At 34.6% G+C, this 18,454-nt stretch overlaps 1 protein-coding gene across 23 annotated transcripts in view; it reads left to right on the top strand.

Moving 5' to 3' along the window:
• ADGRL3 (adhesion G protein-coupled receptor L3) overlaps window positions 1-18,454 on the top strand; it is an 827,855-nt gene that overhangs the window by 285,606 nt on the left and 523,795 nt on the right. For all 23 annotated transcript variants that reach the window (XM_043572585.1, XM_043572597.1, XM_043572586.1 and 20 more), the window contains exon 3: window positions 17,662-17,901. In XM_043572585.1, coding sequence (XP_043428520.1) covers window positions 17,847-17,901 — 55 coding nt within the window. In that variant the 5' untranslated portion in view covers window positions 17,662-17,846. The remainder of the gene's footprint in view (window positions 1-17,661; window positions 17,902-18,454) is intronic.

Raw genomic sequence — 18,454 nt, 5'->3', positions numbered from 1 at the left:
AGGGTCAGAGAGAGAGGGAGACACAGAATCTGAAGCAGGCTCCAGGCTCTGAGCTGTCAGCACAGAGCCTGACGCGGGGCTCAAACTCACAGACTGTGAGATCATGACCTGAGCCAAAGCCGGAAGCTCAACCGACTGAGCCACCCAGGCGCCTCTTATTTTCACTGTTAAGTATACCGGATATACACTGAAATGTAGTAGTTGACTAATGACAGCTTTTAATGATTCATAAACATTCTCTTGTAGTAGTTTATTAAAACCACAATAATTTTGAGTTACAACATTTATTGGATAAAAATATGAATGAATGGTATACTAAAATTATATGCCCTTGTGTATAGTTATGTGTATGTTTATATAAATATATATTTCAACATATGAATGAGTAAATATGTACATTAATAAAGAAGTATCATACATTATCTTATAAAGCTCTTTAATTATGGAAATCTAAACAGGATCTGACTTGGAAGTTACCTCTTTTCTTTTTTTTCCTTTCTTTTTTCTTTTGATTTTTTTTTTCTTTCCATACAACCCTTTACTTACTTATCCTCAGACCTAATTTGGTGCTTTTTCCTTTTTCCTTATTCTATTTAATGTTAGTTTCTACAGTGATAGGACAAACAGAAGTAAGAGGAATGGAGCAAAAGGAGAGTTTCATTCTGATTTCTTCTTTTTACTCATTTGCTGTTGGCCTACTAATTAAAGTTAAGGAGGTATTTTTGATGGGCTTTTTAATACTGAAAGCTGGAATGCCAATATCTCCATGTTACAATTGTTTTATATATTAGAGTAAAATGAAATAATATGTGTAAAATGCTGTCACTGTGTTAACACCTGTTAAGAACCCCTAAAGAACAGCTTTATGATGATGATTATTTCTACAAAATTATATGCATTTTAGTATAAATGTTAAGTTTACTTTAGTTTTTGTTTTTTTGTTTGTTTTTCCCTTCCCCATGAAGAATATATTTTGAGATCGAAGGAGCTGTCTTAAAGGTTAACTTTGATTGTCGCTCCTGGGTGGCTCAGTTGGTAAAGCGTCTGACGTGGGCTCAGGTCATGATCTCACAGTTTGTGAGTTCGAGCCCTGTTTCAGGCTCTCTGCTGTCAGCACAGAGCCCAGTTCAGATCCTGTGTTCCATGCCCCCCCCATCCCTCCCCAATGTGTGCACTCGCTCGCTCGCTCTCAAAAAATAAACATTTTAATAAAAGTTAACTTTGTAGAAAGTCCTGTTTCACAAGTTGGTAGCTACCTATAAATGCTAATTATCAAAGCATTACTATAAAAATGTACTGATGCATTCATATTTTTTTAATCTGTGTCTTAGGGTCATGCTAAACCTTACTGTGGTAGCTATTGCTTTTAAGACCATACATATGTATTTAAATAAACTTGTAGTCAGGCTAAAGTTACAGCAGAAATATTGCATCATATGCTACAACCTTAGAAACTCTCCCTTGGCAGTAATGGTCCCTGACACCCTTTGGGTATTTTAGGCACTGATACTCCATAATGGGCCATTAAGGAAAATGTTTAATTTGAGACTTATCCAGGTGTACCCTACTGAGATGAGATAATTTCAAAACATGTGTATTTTCTCTCCTGCCTCGTTGCCACTGATATACTAACTACAAGGAATGAAATATGGAAAAGCTCTTTTGGAATACTTTGTGAATCACAAAACACAATACATTTCTCTCATAATCTCAAGTATATTTAAAACATAGATACCCTTTTTATTTAAGATGTTTCTAACAGAATTATTTTTAGACCTTGTCTGATACACATTTTTTAAATGTACACTCTTGTATTATTTTCTTATTAATTCTTGTTTTAAACTGCTTTTGAAAAGGAGACTTAATGAATTTTTTTTTACAATGTGAAATATCGTGTTTAAAGTCAAAATATTTGTATGAAAGAGATGAATGGAACTGACCAGTCATGATAACTAAGCCACAGTGAAACTGTGATATAGTCCGCTAGCTCATAATGAAATATAACTTCCCCCTGCATTCCTCTCGGTTTTGGAAAGTCTTCAAAGAAAGTGTGAGTAGATGTGTATTTTTCCTTATCTGCCTGAAGGAATTGGAATAGAATGATTTTGACATTACTACTTCATTTCTTATAACTTCGCTATTCTAGAGTTTAAGTCGTTTCTTTGTGGCTAGAATTGTATTCAGAGAAATAGTGTTAAGAATAAGATGTTTTCTAGCTCAGCCCTGAAGCCATTGATGTGGCTTGATACGATTCTGGTCACCTAATTTGACGTTTAAAATTCATTGTTCCCAGCTATGGAAATAGCTTTTTAATAAATCTCAACTGTAGTGCTATTTGCATTGAAGATATTTTTTTTTAATTTTTACAGGAGAAAATGTGACTATGGCAGTTTTAAATCAAACTCTGGAACTTTAATTATAACACAAACTTACACTAGATGTATTATATTATCATGGTTTTCAATCTTGAAGTATTCAGGTAATTTTAGTTATAAAATTGCCAACAAGAAAACAACAGAAGACAGTACTAATCTAGCCCAATCATAAAGCCTCTGTAGATAATAAAAATCCAACAAATGTTAGAAACATTTGAGATTAGTTTGACTGATCACTTGTCAATTTGAATCTTGACATTAGAATAATTATGATAAAGTCACAACAATTCTACTTTGAAGATCTATCTGCTTTTTTTGGTAAGAATCAGAGTAATCTCGGTTCCCTTTTTGGAAAAAAATACTTCAGTAATTAAATAGTCACGCTGATTGGAATGAGATTGATAGGTTTTGAAGTATCCAACATTTTATTTGGGAGATATCTTTTTATTTTATTTTTCTGATTGTTTTCATCTTTTTGTATCATTTAAGAAGCACTTTGTTGGCACCTAAGAACCTCCAAAATCATCATTCCTGGCTTGCTCTCCTAATGAAGTCTGTGGTCTCACCCCATACCCAAACCAAGCATGAATAATAAAATGGGTCATTGCTGTCTATTCAAATGTACCAGACATACAGCATGCTAGGTAGGAGTTATTTAAAAGTGAAGTTAATGAAGGATTTTTGTTGATTGCATGATTCTCTCAATCTGAAGCTTGTTTGAATATATCAGTGTATGCCTATATCCTAAATCTTCATCTTATTTCCTACAACTCCTAAATTAAATGCTACCCAAACCTAGCTAAAAGCACCTTACGTTTACGTAAAGTGCTGCCTTAGCACAGGAATCTATAACAAAAATACCATAGACTGGGTGTCTAATAAACAACAGAAATTTATTTTTCACGGTTCTGGAGACTGGAAGTTCAAGATCAGGGTGCCAGTATGGTTGGGTTCTGATGAGAGTTCAGTTCCCTGGTGATAGACAGCTGTGTTCTTTCTGTAACTTCACATGGTGGAACGGGTCAGAAACTTCTCTAGACTTTGTTTTATAAAGGCACTAATCCCATCCATGAGGGCTCTGCTCTTGTGACCTAATTATTCACCAAAGACCCCTCCTACAATTACCATCACATTGGGCATTAGTATTCAACATATGAACTTTGGACGGGGGTGGTGACACAAACATTCAGTTTGTACTAGTACTGCTTTGGAATCAGTGGTCAATAGAAGTGGTATGAGAAGGTAGAATCAAGTGAATGGAAGCACACACTATGGATCGAGACTGTTCCGGTGTAAATCTGGGCTTGTTTATTTTTAGCTATATGACCTCAGCAAGCTCTTTACACTCTTAGCCCCTCTGTTTCCTCGTTTCCTCATTTGTCAAGTAGGAATAACAATAGTCCCTTTCTGGGGGTGCCTGGATGGCTCAGTCAGTTAAGCTTCCGACTTGAGCTCTTGTCATGATCTCAGTTTGTGAGTTTGAGCTCCATGTCTGAGCCCCACATCAGGCTCTGTGCTGACAGCTCAGAGCCTGGAGTCTGCCTCAGATTCTGTTTCCCTCTCTGCCTTTCCCCTGCTCATTCTCTCTGACCCCCCATCTCTCTCTCTCCCTGTCTCAAAAACAAATAAAACATTTAAAAAATGAAAAAAAAATTAGTCCCTTTCTTTAGAGTTTCTATAGGAATAACCATAATGCTTATATTTAAAATCAATTAAATGATTGATATATTAGTATGTGAAGAGCTCTTAGGACAGTGCCTGGGTATGTAAGGGCTCAATAGCTGTTTACTGTTGTTATAAAGAAGATTATCTTGCCTACTGCACTTTAGATTTTGAAATAGATTCACAGGCTCCTATTAGAAATGAAATTAGACTTATTGATTCAGACTAACATTGATAATAAAAAGTTGAGATTTTATGAGCATAGGTGACTCTTGAGAAACATGGGTTTGAACTGCATGGGTCCATTTATACATGGATTTTCCCCCCCAATAAATACAGTACAATACTATAAATGTATATTCTCTCCTTAGGATTTTCTTTTTTTAATTAAAAAAAATGTTTTCCTTTTTTTTTAAGTTTATTTATTTTTGAGAGAGAGAGAGAGCAGGGGAGGGGCAGAGAGAGGGAGATAGGGAGAATCCCAAGCAGGCTCTGCACTGGCAACACAGAGCCAGATATGGGATTCAGAATCAAAAACCGTGAAATCATGACCTGAGCTGAAACAGAGTTGGACACTTAGCCGACTGAACCACCCAGGTACCCCTAATTTTTTTTTATTAGAGAGCATGAGTTGGGGGAGAGGGATGGGGGGGGAGTGGGAGGGAGAGAGAGAGAGAATGAGAAAGAGAGGGAATCTTAAGCAGTCTCCGTGCTCAGCCTGGAGCCCAACGCGAGTTCAATCCCAGGACCCTGGGATTGTGACCTGAGCTGAAATCAAGAGTTGGACGCTCAACAGACTGAGCCACACAAGTGCCCCCCTTATGATTTTCTTAATATTTTCTTTTTTCTAGCTTTATTCTAAAATACAGTATATAATACATATAGCATACAAAAATGTGTGCTAATCAACTATGTTATTGGTAACTATTAGTTAAGTTTTGGGGGAGTCAAAAGTTATACCCGGATTTTTAACTGCACGGAGTTGGTTCCCTCAACCCCTGCATTGTGTAAAGATCAACTGTATTTTTATTCTTGAAGAGTGAAGTAAAGGATCTATTGACAAATCAGATGTATGGAAAGAATATGAGATCCATTTCCTAATTTCATCTCATTTAAAGCAGTTGAATTGTTTTCCAAACTAATTGCATTAACATAATTATTTCTACTTACCTTAATTTCAAACTTACTTTATTTCCTATTGCATGTATCAGTAGAAGCAAATATTCTCATATTCAAAGCCTGTTGGAAACAGACTTCAGTCAAATGCTTTGTAGGATCTTGGGGAAGAGGTTAACTCAAGGACACTTTGCAAGAAAATGATCCTGTGTAAAACATCAATCTGTTTCATGGTTAAATGATATGCTGCCCTAAAGCCAAAAATAGCCATGTTCATTAAATCCAAATTTGTTCCTAAACATTAATAGACACTTATTAGATTATAACATTATCTGAAAGACAATTACATGGGACTTTTACTCTAGAGAACTTTCCTATTAAAATTAGCTTCCTGGATTACTTGTTTTCTAACGTAGCATCAAACTGTATTTGAAATATAATTATAAGCAGATAGGTGTTGTGCTTAAGCAATGAAAAAAGTCATTTGCTAGTTTTTCAGACAGTTTGTTGAGATTTAGCATTTCCTTGCTTGAAAAGTGTTGTAAGTGACCTTTAAAAAAACACTAACTGAATACAAAGAGGTCTTTCTTTGCTCCGACCTCTCTGAAACTTGTGGAGGCAGGGATAGGGAAGAAATGAAGAAAGAACGCAGACTTGAGTGAAAATTCTAGGAAAATGCAGTTGTATTCCTAAACTACTCTTCCTACTTCTAATTTGATTTAACTTTTTTTTCTGTATCTTCTGTGCCCATTCTTCATTTTTTCCCTCAGTTTCCCATCCTGATTTCTTTTTCTTCCCACCCCGAAAAACATATAACTGATATTTATACAACTTGAAAATGTGTTGTCTTGACTTTATTCAAATAATCTTTATTTTGAGTCACAGTTCTAGGCTTCTAGGTCACTGTGGACTCCTACCATACTAACTCTGAAAAATGTTGTCATTGACATGGCTAGCCTAAGGTAGTTTTTCTTTCCTCTCCATTTTCTTCTATAGACCACTACCAATTTAATCTTCTAAAAGCATAGTGTTTCAGTGTATCTTCTGATTCTATCCATTCTCCCACTTAACCCCTCACAAACCCCTATCAAATGTTCTTCTGTACTACTTACCACCAGATGTAATTTCATTTACCATTTTTAACCCTACTTTTGAGCATAAAACTTACGTTAAATGAGAAGAAAGATTTTTCTATGTATTAAATACCTACTCTTGCCAGGAATCTTTATAGGTACTATATATATTTACTTAAACCTTATAACCACCTGGTGGAATATGTATTAATTTCAGATGTGAACATTAGGGTATAGAAAATTGAGGTAATCTGCCTATGGTCATACAGCTTACAACTTGGAGAAGATTTAACACTTTTTCTCATTCCAAAGTTCATGTTGTACCTTTCATTCTTGCTGCTTCTGATGGTTCTGTCTTATGCAATATCAAATACTTGAAGACAGGAGCTTAGTATTTTTTTTAAAAAATGCAGAAATAAAGGATTAAGAGGGTTACCTGAATGGCTCAGCTAGGCTTGGATCCCCTGTCTCCGTCTCTCTTCCCATCCCCTGCTAATGCTGTCTCTCTCTCTCAAAAATAAATAAACATTAAAAAAAAGGAAGGAGAGGGGCGCCTGGGTAGCTCAGTCGGCTAAGCGTCCGACTTCAGATCAAGTCACAATCCCGCGGTCTGTGAGTTCTAGCCCCGGGTCGGCTCTGGGCTGATGGCTCAGAGCCTGGAGCCTGCTTCCGGTTCTGTGTCTCCCTCTCTCTCTGCCCCTCCCCCGTTCATGCTCTGTCTCTCTCTCTGTCTCAAAAATAAATAAATGTTAAAAAAAAAATTAAAAAAAAAGGAAGGATTAAGAAAAATATAGCTATATCCACATCTAGGCCAAGGCATATACATATGTAATATGTTTGAATTTCTTCCAGGTTGTGTTGGAACTGAATGTGTTATAAAATAAACATCTATAAAGATACATAGTACAGTTAGAGTTTGTCATTTGGAGGTAATGCATTGCCAAATGGATAGCAGTACCATTGTATCTAAAAGTGTTGTGATTCTCTGGAATCAATATTTGATCTCAAATAGTGTAATAGCCACTAAGAAGTGTAAGGGAAGTTTGGAACCCTGACAAAGCATCGTATTATGAAAATGCAAAGATGGCATTATCTTTGTATGGTGTCATGTTGGGTACTGTATAAATACTAGTTAGTTCATTAATTTAATGATTCATATGATATCTCTATTTAGGTTAATACCTCTATTAACTCAAGCTCTTTATTTCAAACCAGAGATCATTTACACAAATTAAACTCAGAACAAAATGTTCAAGCATTCAGGAGCAATATAGAGGATTCTAAAAATTTTTGGAAAATATTCACAATAAATATTTACTCTCATTCTTCAAAGATGGTACTTGCAGTGATTTTTATGTATTTATGTTATGTTTGCCTTTCAATGCATTGCAAAATGATATTTAATTATTACAAAAATACACAGGTGAAAACTGACCAAATTGGATTCAAATTCCTTTGTGAAGCTTTCAAATCTTTTCTTCTGCTCCTCCAACAGGTTGTATATTTATTTTCTGCAGCTCCTCCTTACTCAGTAGACCTGACAGACAAAGTGACTGGCCATTCTGTAATATGCTGTCTTCTGTCATCTTTACCTTTTCCACAGCAACCCTTAACCCACAACGTTCGTCCTTCAGTCACTGTTTAGTGAAATCTCACTCATTTCCTCATATTCTAGCACAATTACCATTTTCTTCTAGAAGGTCTTCCAGATCTTCCAAGCTGGATTATTTCCTCTATTTTTTTAAAACTCTTGTCTTTATTATATTTGAATTTGTATTTCATTATTTGTATTTCCTTTGTTATCTCTTCCTGTAGCCCTCCTGCAGTGTTCTCTTCCTGCTCTTCCTTTTGTTCCTCTCCTTTCTATAATGCATGTGTATGTGGATATCTCATAAATATATATATATATGTATATATATATACACATATATATGTGCAGGGCTTAAACTCGTGTGTGTGTGTGTGTGTGTGTATCTATCTATCTATCTATCTATCTATCTATCTATATGACATATCTCCTATGACCAAAAAAAGTTTACATTCTTTGTATTCACTGAAGATCTCTTGGTACATATTACTAAAGGAACACATGTGTGGGTAGAATGAATTCAATATTTCTTGGAAATATTAAACAATTTTGGGATGAGCACTGGGTGTTGTACGGAAACCAATTTGACAATAAATTTCCTGTATTAAAAAAGTAATAAAGAAAGAAAGAAAGAAAGAAAGAAAGAAAGAAAGAAAGAAAGAAAATATTAAACAAGATGGTTGTATTTTCTCTCCTCTGAATCTCCAAAGGGATCAAGTACTAGTTAAGATAGTATTTATTACTAAAATGTTCAGCTCCATATTGCTACTAAGTAGGCATGATAGTTAAATACTTTTTTATAAATTTTGATGCAAATAATTTGGTCACTCAGACGCAATTAAGGATTAAGGTATGTAGTTGAATATTTACCTTGTTCCATTTGTTTTTATCAGAGGCTCAATTTTATGTGATTCCAAAAGTGAATTCATACATAAGAATTTTATATTTTTCACATCTCCATTCTTCTTCCTCATCTCTGAAACCTTTGTCTCCTTCCAATGCCTTCTTCAGTGGAAAGGAAGAACATCTTCTCAGTACCAATATTGATCCCTGTATCATTTATCATTGTTTCAAAATTTATTGGGTACCTAGTACTTGGCCCAATACTAGACAGAATATAAAGGAAGAAGACAGGGAAGTTCTGCCAGAAAAGTTGTTTAATTGCATTTTGAAGGATGAGTGAAGTTATAAAAAAGAGGATGGAGGCTTGGAGATGAGAAAACAGCACATTAAAGAGTCTGCAAGTGCCCTTGTATGGCTGAAGCACAGGGTCATCTATGAAACTTAGTAGGACTAACCAAGTATCAGTAGAATGTGTATGATTCGTCTGCATGACCATCACCATTTTCTTCTTGTGTGTGTGTTTTTGTTTGTTTGTTTTAATCTATGGAAACTTTTTTTTTAATTTTTAAGTTTTTATTTTAATTTCAATGAGTTCACAGCATTCTATTAGTTTCAGGTGTACAATATAGTTAATTTAACACTTCCATAAATCACCCAGTGCTCATCATGAGTGCATTCCTTAATTCCACCACTGTTTTAACCCATCCCCCCATCTCCCTAGTTAAATACTTGTTAATAGTTACTTAATACAACGGTGTTGGTTTTTTTTTCTCCATCAATAAATAAAGAAAAGATCCTTAAACTTATTGCAATGCTTTTGTTTTCAGAGTCAAAATGTTAAAGTGTTTAATTTAAAAAAAATATTAACGTTTTATTTATTTTTGAGACAGAGAGAGATAGAGCATGAACGGGGGAGGGGGAGAGAGAGAGGGAGACACAGAATCGGAAGCAGGCTCCAGGCTCTGAGCCATCAGCCCAGAGCCTGACGTGGGGCTCGAACTCACGAACCGCGAGATCGTGACCTGAGCTGAAGTCGGCGGCTTAACCGACTCAGCCACCCAGGCGCCCGTAAAGTGTTTAATTTTTTAAACACAAATACTTTTTAAATACTTTTAAATAATTTTTAAAAACAAACAAATACAAGGACCAAAGTAATAGTATAGTCACCTGCACTCTCTCAGTTAAGAAATAATAGATATAATTCTTTTAGCAAACACCAAGAAAACTTTAAAAGAAACACAGTATGTATAGATTTCATAAACTGCCAATTATAGCTGACATTAAAATAATAAGATCATTAAGGGGCGCCTTTGTGGCTCAGTCAGTTACGCATAGGACTCTTGATTTCTGCTCAGATCATGATCTCACAGTTCTTCAGTTTGAGCCCTGCATTGGACTCTGTGTTGACAATATGGAGCGTGCTTGGGATTCTCTCTCTCTCTGCCCCTCCCCTGCTTGTGTGCTCGCGCGCTCTCTTTCTCTCTCTGTCTCAAATAAATAAATTTAAAAAAATACATATTTACTCAGTCTAAACTCCTTTAAAATTCTTTTTACTTCTACCTAGTGATGATCACACCAAACATTTTAATATTTTATAGGATTGTGGTGGGAGGAAGCTATCTTATAATCTAATAACTTGTCTTGCTAACCTGCTTCTTTACCTTAAGAGTTAACTATTTCATAGAATGTCCATTCACATCAGAAGGAGTCATCCATGTAAAACTACTTTTGGAAAGACACTTTTGGGAGAAAAGGTCGTCTGTCATTTCATAGGACATGGACTATGAAACATTGCTGTATATGTATTTATGATTATGCAGCACTGGTAAATCATAGAAATCTTGCAATCTTAGATTTGAATAAAGCCTCTCATATAAGCATCTGTGCCACACTAAACAATTTAGGTGAAATATATTTTCCAGTCTTATTAAATTAATATTTCTCAAAAACACTTGTCTTTTTTGGGCTACAATTGGTACATCATATTTATAAATGTAGTGAGCTATGTGCACATAAATCAGATTACATAGATGCTTTGTAATGGATATTTACTTGTTAAGGTAGTGACAAATGATAGAATACCTAGGTTAATCACATTTATATTTATATTATTTTTCATAGGTTATCATATGTCAATTGTATATAACAAGATAATTTATGGAGAAGGATTGTGGTAAATATTTGATTTGTTAATGAATGTAATTTCAAATCATTCAAATTTCTGAATCCAGGTACTAACCCTGGAAGAATTATAGATAATACCCAAGTGATATTTGTAAACACTTCTAAAGTAAGGGTTTTTTGGTGCCTGGGTGGCTCAGTCACTTAAGCTTCTGACTTCAGCTCAGGTCATGATCTCATGATTTGTGAGTTTGAGGGTCACATCAGGCTCTCTGCTGTCAGGACAGAGCCCGCTTTGGATCCTCTGTCCCTCTCTGTCTCTTTGCCCCTTCTCTGTTCATTCTGTCTCTTTCTCAAAAATAAATAAATAAATGCAAAAAAAAAACCTCAAAAAAAAAAGTAAGGGTTTTTTGTTTTCCTTTGAGTTAATAGCTATGATTTCCCTATATGAAATAAGGAAAAACAAACCATGTTATATAGGAAACTCCTGTATTATAATTAGCAATGGGGCTATAGGACTATAAACCAATTAATTATTAAAATAGAGCTACGTGGCACTTTATACATCTGGTGTGCACTAAACATGTAAAAAGATTGACCTCTGAAAAAGATTTACATGGCAAAAAGAAGCAAATAGGCAAAGTAAAATATGGATTAATTGAAATTTATAAAGTTCATATGGACTAAAGTTCATAGTTAGCAAAACTTGTGATAAATGAACATTTATTACTTGGGAAAATGTACAAATAATACAAAAATAATATAGTATCTTCAATAGATTATTATTTTGAGGTTAATAATAAAATGCAATTTTCCTTGGAAAAAGATTGAGAAAGTAAATTATCTTACAGAAATGTGATTAAGAGTAGCTAAAATGTTGGGGTGCCAGGGTGGCTCAGTTGGTTAAGTGTCAGACTCTTGCTTGTGGCTCAGGTCATGATTCCAGGGTCGTGGAATCGAGCCCTGTGTCCAATTCCGCACTGAGAGAGAAGACTACTTAAGATCCTCTCTCTCCCTCTGCCCCTCTCCCCACTCACACACATACTTTCTCTCTCTCTCTCTTAAAAAAAAAAAAAAAAAGAGTAGCTCAAAGGAAGGTAATAATTCCAAGATAAATAGTATTTGGAGTGTAGAAAGGAAGTGAATATACAACAAAAATTAAAGCTTCCAAATATGATTTAAGAAGGACATATCAGGGGCACCTGGGTGGCTCAGTCGGTTGAGCGTCTAACTTCGGCTCAGGTCATGATCTCATGGTCCATGAGTTCCAGCCCCGCGTCGGGCTCTGTGCTGATGGCTCAGAGCCTGGAGCCTGTTTCAGATTCTGTGTCTCCCTCTCTCTCTGCCCCTCCCCCGTTCATGCTCTGTCTCTCTCTGTCTCAAAAATAAATAAACGTTAAAAAAAATTAAAAAAAAAAGGACATATCAAAAACTTAAACAGGGAAAACAAATTATGACACTACAACTTAAGGTGAGAATTTGCCCAAAGTAAAATCAATGTTTTAAATTTAAAAGAACTTTTGTTTCAGCAATAACAAGAAAAGTTCAAATAACTTTCAAAGTGTAAGTGTATTGGATATGAGGGCAGGTTAGTCTAAATCTAACAAATAAGGAATGATCTGTGTAGTTTATGATAGAAGGCTTTGGTTACATAAAACATTTGTAGAATATCTTTCCATTTTGTGATTTTTTTTAACTTTTAATGGAACATCAGTCAAATAACACAGTTTCATAATTATAATCTTAAATATTAATGATTAATGATTTGTATAGGGTAGCAGGCAAAACTGTCATAATTGGTAATCTTTGATAAAAATTAGAAATGCCACCTTTTATGAATAATTTTTAAAACATTAGTGTGTTGGTTTATTATTGGAAATTAGTGTCATAAATAGTATATTTTAAATGAGAGAAACACTGAAAATTCTCCTTTATGAAACCTCACATTACTTTAGTGTACATTGTTCAGCTATAGAATTCTCAAGGAGAGTGTGGATACCCAGATACCGGTGCTATTAGTCATCAAACTTGGAAGTGAGAGGGGTGGAGATCAGGTGCTTCCTTTATCCCTCAATTTTGAAGGAATAAAGGAAACAAAGGAAGTTGGTGAATGACAGACACACACTAACAGACAGTCATGATCAGTGATAATCTCTGTCACACGGTATTTTGCGTTATCTGTAAACCTCACAACCAATTTGCAAGGTGAATATTGTTCTCTCTTTTATACTTGCAGTAACTGAGATTCAGAGAGGTATTCAATCTTGCCTTAACACCAGAATATTAGGTCAGCATAATTTTTTTTAATTGAAGTATAGTTGAGACACAGTGTTACAATAGTTCCGGGTGCAAAGCATATTGGTTGAATAAGTCTATATGTGAGGCTCTGCTCATCCAAGTATATCTACCATGTATCGCCATACAACACTATGCCGATACTATTGACAATATTCCCTATGCTGTACCTTCTATCCCTGTGACTTATTCATTCCATTACTGGAGGCCTATATCTCTCACTGCCTTTTGCCCATTCTGCCTATTACCACTCCCTCCCTCTGGCAACCTTAATTTTGTGTCAAGTATAATTTTAAATACCTTGCATTTACAGAAGAACATCTGACAGCTTTTCACTTTGTGTTCCTAGAACATCTCACGTAACACATACCACATTTTGCACAGCGCTATAATTATTGGTAAATATACCTTTTAGCATTTATATTTTACTGCCAGTGGTTGTAAAAGGGCTACTACCTCTTAGACTTGTAGCCACACTCTTCCCCCTTGAACCACAGTGTTAGCACAGTGTGTGGTACATAGAGAAGGCAAAAGAAATTTATTGTAGGTGGAACTGCGTTTTGAAATTGACTGGTTAAATGCTTTATGTCAATAGCGAGTCTTTTTCATGTGTAATTTTCTTGTTATATGTGACTTAATGAGTCTTTAGTGCCTTTTCTTGGTTTTTCTTCTCTGTGTGTGTTTGACGAGCTTTGTTTCAGACATGTCTTAAGTGGAAATCCCTTTTGTATGAAACTGATTGTTTTGGTAGTTAATAACATAAATTAGAAAACAAAATATCCCAGAAAGTTTCCTATTTTTTTTCACTGTTAGTAGGCAAGCAATAATAGTTTGTCTTTCTATAGGTTATGAGCAATCTTGTCTTTCAAAGTATCTATTAAAATTTATATGGTTTGGGGCGCCTGGGTGGCTCAGTCGGTTGAGCCTCTGACTTCGGCTCAGGTCATGATCTCACTGTCTGTGAGTTAGAGCCCCATGTCAGGCTCTGTGCTGACAGCTCAGAGCCTGGAGCCTGCTTCAGATTCTGTGTCTCCCCCTCTCTCTGACCCTCCTGCATTCATGCTCTGTCTCTCTCTGTCTCAAAAATAAATAATCATTAAAAAAAATAAAAAAATTATATGGTTTAATTATTGCAATTTTATTATATATGCCCCCATATTAGCACATTATTTTGGGGCTGTGGGTGAATGATAGGTGGGTGGTGTTACTGGATTGTGAGGACATGTTACCCTCTTTAAATAATAGCTTCTATTCTCAATTTCTTTCCTCACCTCTGTTTACCCGATAATCATGAAAACAAATTCCTATGCTCAAATACAATGAAAAATATCTGAGTAGTTGTGGTTTCGTGTCCTGCTATGATATCTTAAAACAAATCATTATTATAAATAATATGCATTTTCTTATCTTTTCTATAAAGTAACTTTCTCCCACTGTTTTATCACTGTGGAAATAAATATATAACATGAAATACTATTCTGATTTCCACTAAAACAAGAATTCACAATAGTAATACTCATATTTCACTATGGAAATAATTTTCCCTGTTCCTCCGAAGGATACCATGTTACACTTAGTCTGGTTTCCTTTTTAAACATGTCTTCACTTTTCTCTTTGCCCCTCTATGTCTACCTAGTATATCCATGCTGTTCCAGGTTCTCCACTCTTCACAATCAAATGACATATTTAAGGGGCGCCTGGGTGGCTCAGTTGGTGAAGCATCTGACTTCAGCTTAGGTCATGATCTTGTGGTTCGTGAGTTCGAGACCCGTGCCAGGCTCTGTGCTAACAGCTCAGAGCCCGGAGCCTGCTTCAGATTCTGTCTCCCTCTCTATCTGCCCCTCCCCCACTCATTCCCTCTCTCTCAAAAATAAATAAACATTTAAAAAAATTAAAAAAAAAAACATATTTAAGAAAGGCCTAAATCTTTTTGGGAAACTTGCTACATTGGCCCCTTCCTTTGCACAATTAATACCCCTAATTATCCTCTTACATGTTCTTGTTTATTTCTACTATAGAGAGAGCAAAGAACACTGATGTTGGAATCAGACATTTGGTTTGGAATTCTTGTTGCATAACATTTTTGATTTTCTTCCTCAGGAAACATGAAATCATATTATCTGCTTTACAGATTTGTATGGAGAATTAAAGCAGATAATTGTATAATATCCAGAACATTTCTTGATATATGATAGGCACTAAAATAATTAATTAATAAAATAAGTAATTAATAATTAAAATAATTAATAAAATAAATAATATAATTTATTCTCTTCTTTATCTTGTAACTTCCTTTCCTGTGTTCTGTTTTTCCCATGAGTGTGAGTTGTGAGAAAAATTGTTCTCCTTTATCTGCATTCTCAGTATCTGCCAGAGTTAGTATGTAGTATATATTTTTCAAGTAATGAATAAATAATTCGCCTAGTGGCTACCCATGGTTATTTCCAGTGGCAAAGTAGTTCTGTGTATATTTATGTGTTTGTGTGTGTCTTTGTGCATACATGCATCTAATGCCATTTTTGACACTGGTATATTCAATGGACTTAGAGGAAAGAAAAGAAAAGACATAGTAACTAAATGTTGAGAATAAGGAAGTATTGTTTAGTTGGTGGTATATCAGTCAGTTTTAGTATCCATTTTTGAGTGCCCATTAATTATCACATGTATATTAAATAATGTTTTAAGTTAGCAATTTGTTTCAAAAGTTATTCTTTGAAAGCATTACACGCATAGCAATTAAGAATAAGTTCTGAATGATTTCTTTGTCAGAGTGTGAATAGGAGAAGGAACGAAAATATTTCACATGCTTCCCTTTCCACATACCTTCTCTTTTCTCTCAACCACTTCTTTTCTCATCAATCCTGTTTGTCAAAGTAAAATATTATTGGACTGTCTCCTGTGAGCTTCATTTTCTTACAATGTGTCTGTGAGATGAAACTTTTTTTTTAATCTTTGTGTTCAGATTTAGTGTTCTTGTAGCCTGTCTATACCATAGTGAGTCAAAACATTTTTGAGCCAAATTATTGAATGGTCTTGCTTCTTAATACATACATGTTAAAAGGATGAATAGGATAATGTTGAAAACTAATGAGATGTATAATAATCTGAACACATACACTTATGTTCTAGACACTGTTCTGGGCAGTACATATTTTTACGTATATAATTAAAGATTCCAAATTTTAGCTCATTAAATGTTCATAGAGGCATATGAATCAACTAGGGAAGTGAGGCACTGAGGGTTTAAATGACTTGCTCAAGCAAGGTCACAGTACTGGTAGAGCTAATAATTGAAATTGGGTGGTCTTGCTCCAGAATCTGTGCTCTTAAGTGCCATGCTGTAAGTAACAATGCCAGAAATTCACATAAATCTGTGTAGTTTTGCCTTATAACTAAGGCAAATATTTCAGAAATGTTTGGAATTTATTTCATCGGAATGAGGTTTATCAATACAGGCTTCAGTAAACTATCTCTATTTTATATAACCCTTTCTGGAAAACTTTTAAATTTATAAGCCCAAAATATGAAATTGTTTTAAATATTGGGTTTGAAATGCGAACTCCTTTCCTGATAGAAATAAATTTCATTATATGGAGATTTCTATAGGGCTTTCTAGAAGAGAGAGAGAGAGAGAGGAGAACGACCCAGTTTGTACTGATTGATCCGTTTTAAAGGTGCTGACTGTGAAAAACATCTTCAAAATTTGGGTCACACTCTTTCAGTATTTTTACTTCTTAAGATAAATCTGTGCAGTCTTTAAGAGAAGGCAGCTCTATCAGTTTGGTTCAGTAAAATAACTTTCTTAATGCTTAAAGTTTTTAATGTCTTCCATACATATTTAAAACTTTTAAGCAAGATTCCACATCTTAAATTGTAAGATCCTGAAGAATCATTTCCATGTTTTGTTCAGTGTCCTATCCTGTGTTCCTAGCCCAGTGCTTTGTATTTCAGTGGATATTCAGTAAACCTCCTTTGAATGAATTAGCTATATTTAAGCATAAGTACTTAACATAAATCTAAGATCTTCATGGATTAATGTACAAAGATGTTTTGGAAAATAATATAGTTAATATTTAGAATGATTTCTGAATTGAATATCAGGGACTAGAATGAAAGTAAGACTCATACATGTAACTTTTATTTGTTAACTTGTAGTATATGGTGATCAATGAATCTTATGGTAATGGTAATGAATGAATTTTTGCTTTATTATTCTAATGTTAGTAAAAAAATAGGTTTGTGGAAAATTTTTATATAAAATAAACCCCAACTCTATACATATTAACAAATTATACAAATCAATTGCTAATTTATTATGGTACAAATTGATATAACATATTGATATTAACTTTTCCAGCGAGACTGAATTATTTCTTTCAGTCAGTTTGGAAGCAGGGAAATAAACTCTGTGGTGATATATGCATAAATAGTGTCCTGCAGGTTACTTCCTCATTTTTATATATGACACCTTAATAAATTAGAATGAAGGGAGGGAGGTATACAGATGTTCAAGTCAGCAAATGAACTTTCAAGGAATTAAGATGAGAATATGTGTATTTGATAATCCATTTTGTTTTCTTGTTTGCAGGATTCAAATTTGGGATACTGGTGTTTCTGTTTTTGAGGATTTTTTTTTTTTTGAGGGAAAGTTTTTTTTTTTTTTTTTTTTTAAATCATCGGTCTTGGAATACAGAAGAGGAACCAGAAATACACTCATTTTGTTTCACGCTGGGAACACTCAGTTTTGAGGCACTCACGCCCGAGTTCACAGCCATGTGGCCATCACAGCTACTAGTCTTTATGATGCTCATAGCACCGATCATTCAAGGTAAGACCTTTACTTAGATTTTTGTGCGAAGCTTCATGTTGTCCCTATTTGCACTGGATCCTTTCTTGTAAATCTTTGCTCCATGATTTAGCAGCTTTTGCCTGCATAAATAGAACTAAATTAAATTAAAAAGGCCATAATATGTACCATGAGCTGCAATAAATACAACTTTGAGTTTCATTTCTGAAAGTAGCTTTTGAAATGTATTTTTTAAAGAATTCTTGCATGTTTTACTATTTGTTTTTACCACACTTGTGGAAAATCAGCTGAATTGTTAACTATATCATTTATTCTGAATTTTTTGGCCTTCCTATTTTTGTAATTACAATACTTTTTAATTTAATAAGTATGTATATTTGAAAGAAAACACCCCCAAAATCTGCTTTCTTACACCAAGTAATCGTTTGTTTCTGAGTGTTTACTACTGTGTTCAGTCTTTAATATACAGAATGCAAACTAAACCTCTCATTTAACCAAAAAATGTTTCTTTCATATACCTTTTAATGCAAAGAAAGAAAAAAATGCCAAAATGATATGAACATATGATGAAAGA

The sequence above is a fragment of the Prionailurus bengalensis genome, chromosome B1 (assembly GCF_016509475.1).
Source record: "Prionailurus bengalensis isolate Pbe53 chromosome B1, Fcat_Pben_1.1_paternal_pri, whole genome shotgun sequence".
In the NCBI taxonomy this organism is placed as follows: Eukaryota; Metazoa; Chordata; class Mammalia; order Carnivora; family Felidae; genus Prionailurus; species Prionailurus bengalensis.
Note: the sequence above shows the minus strand (reverse complement) of the source record. Positions and strands in the feature narration are given on the sequence as shown.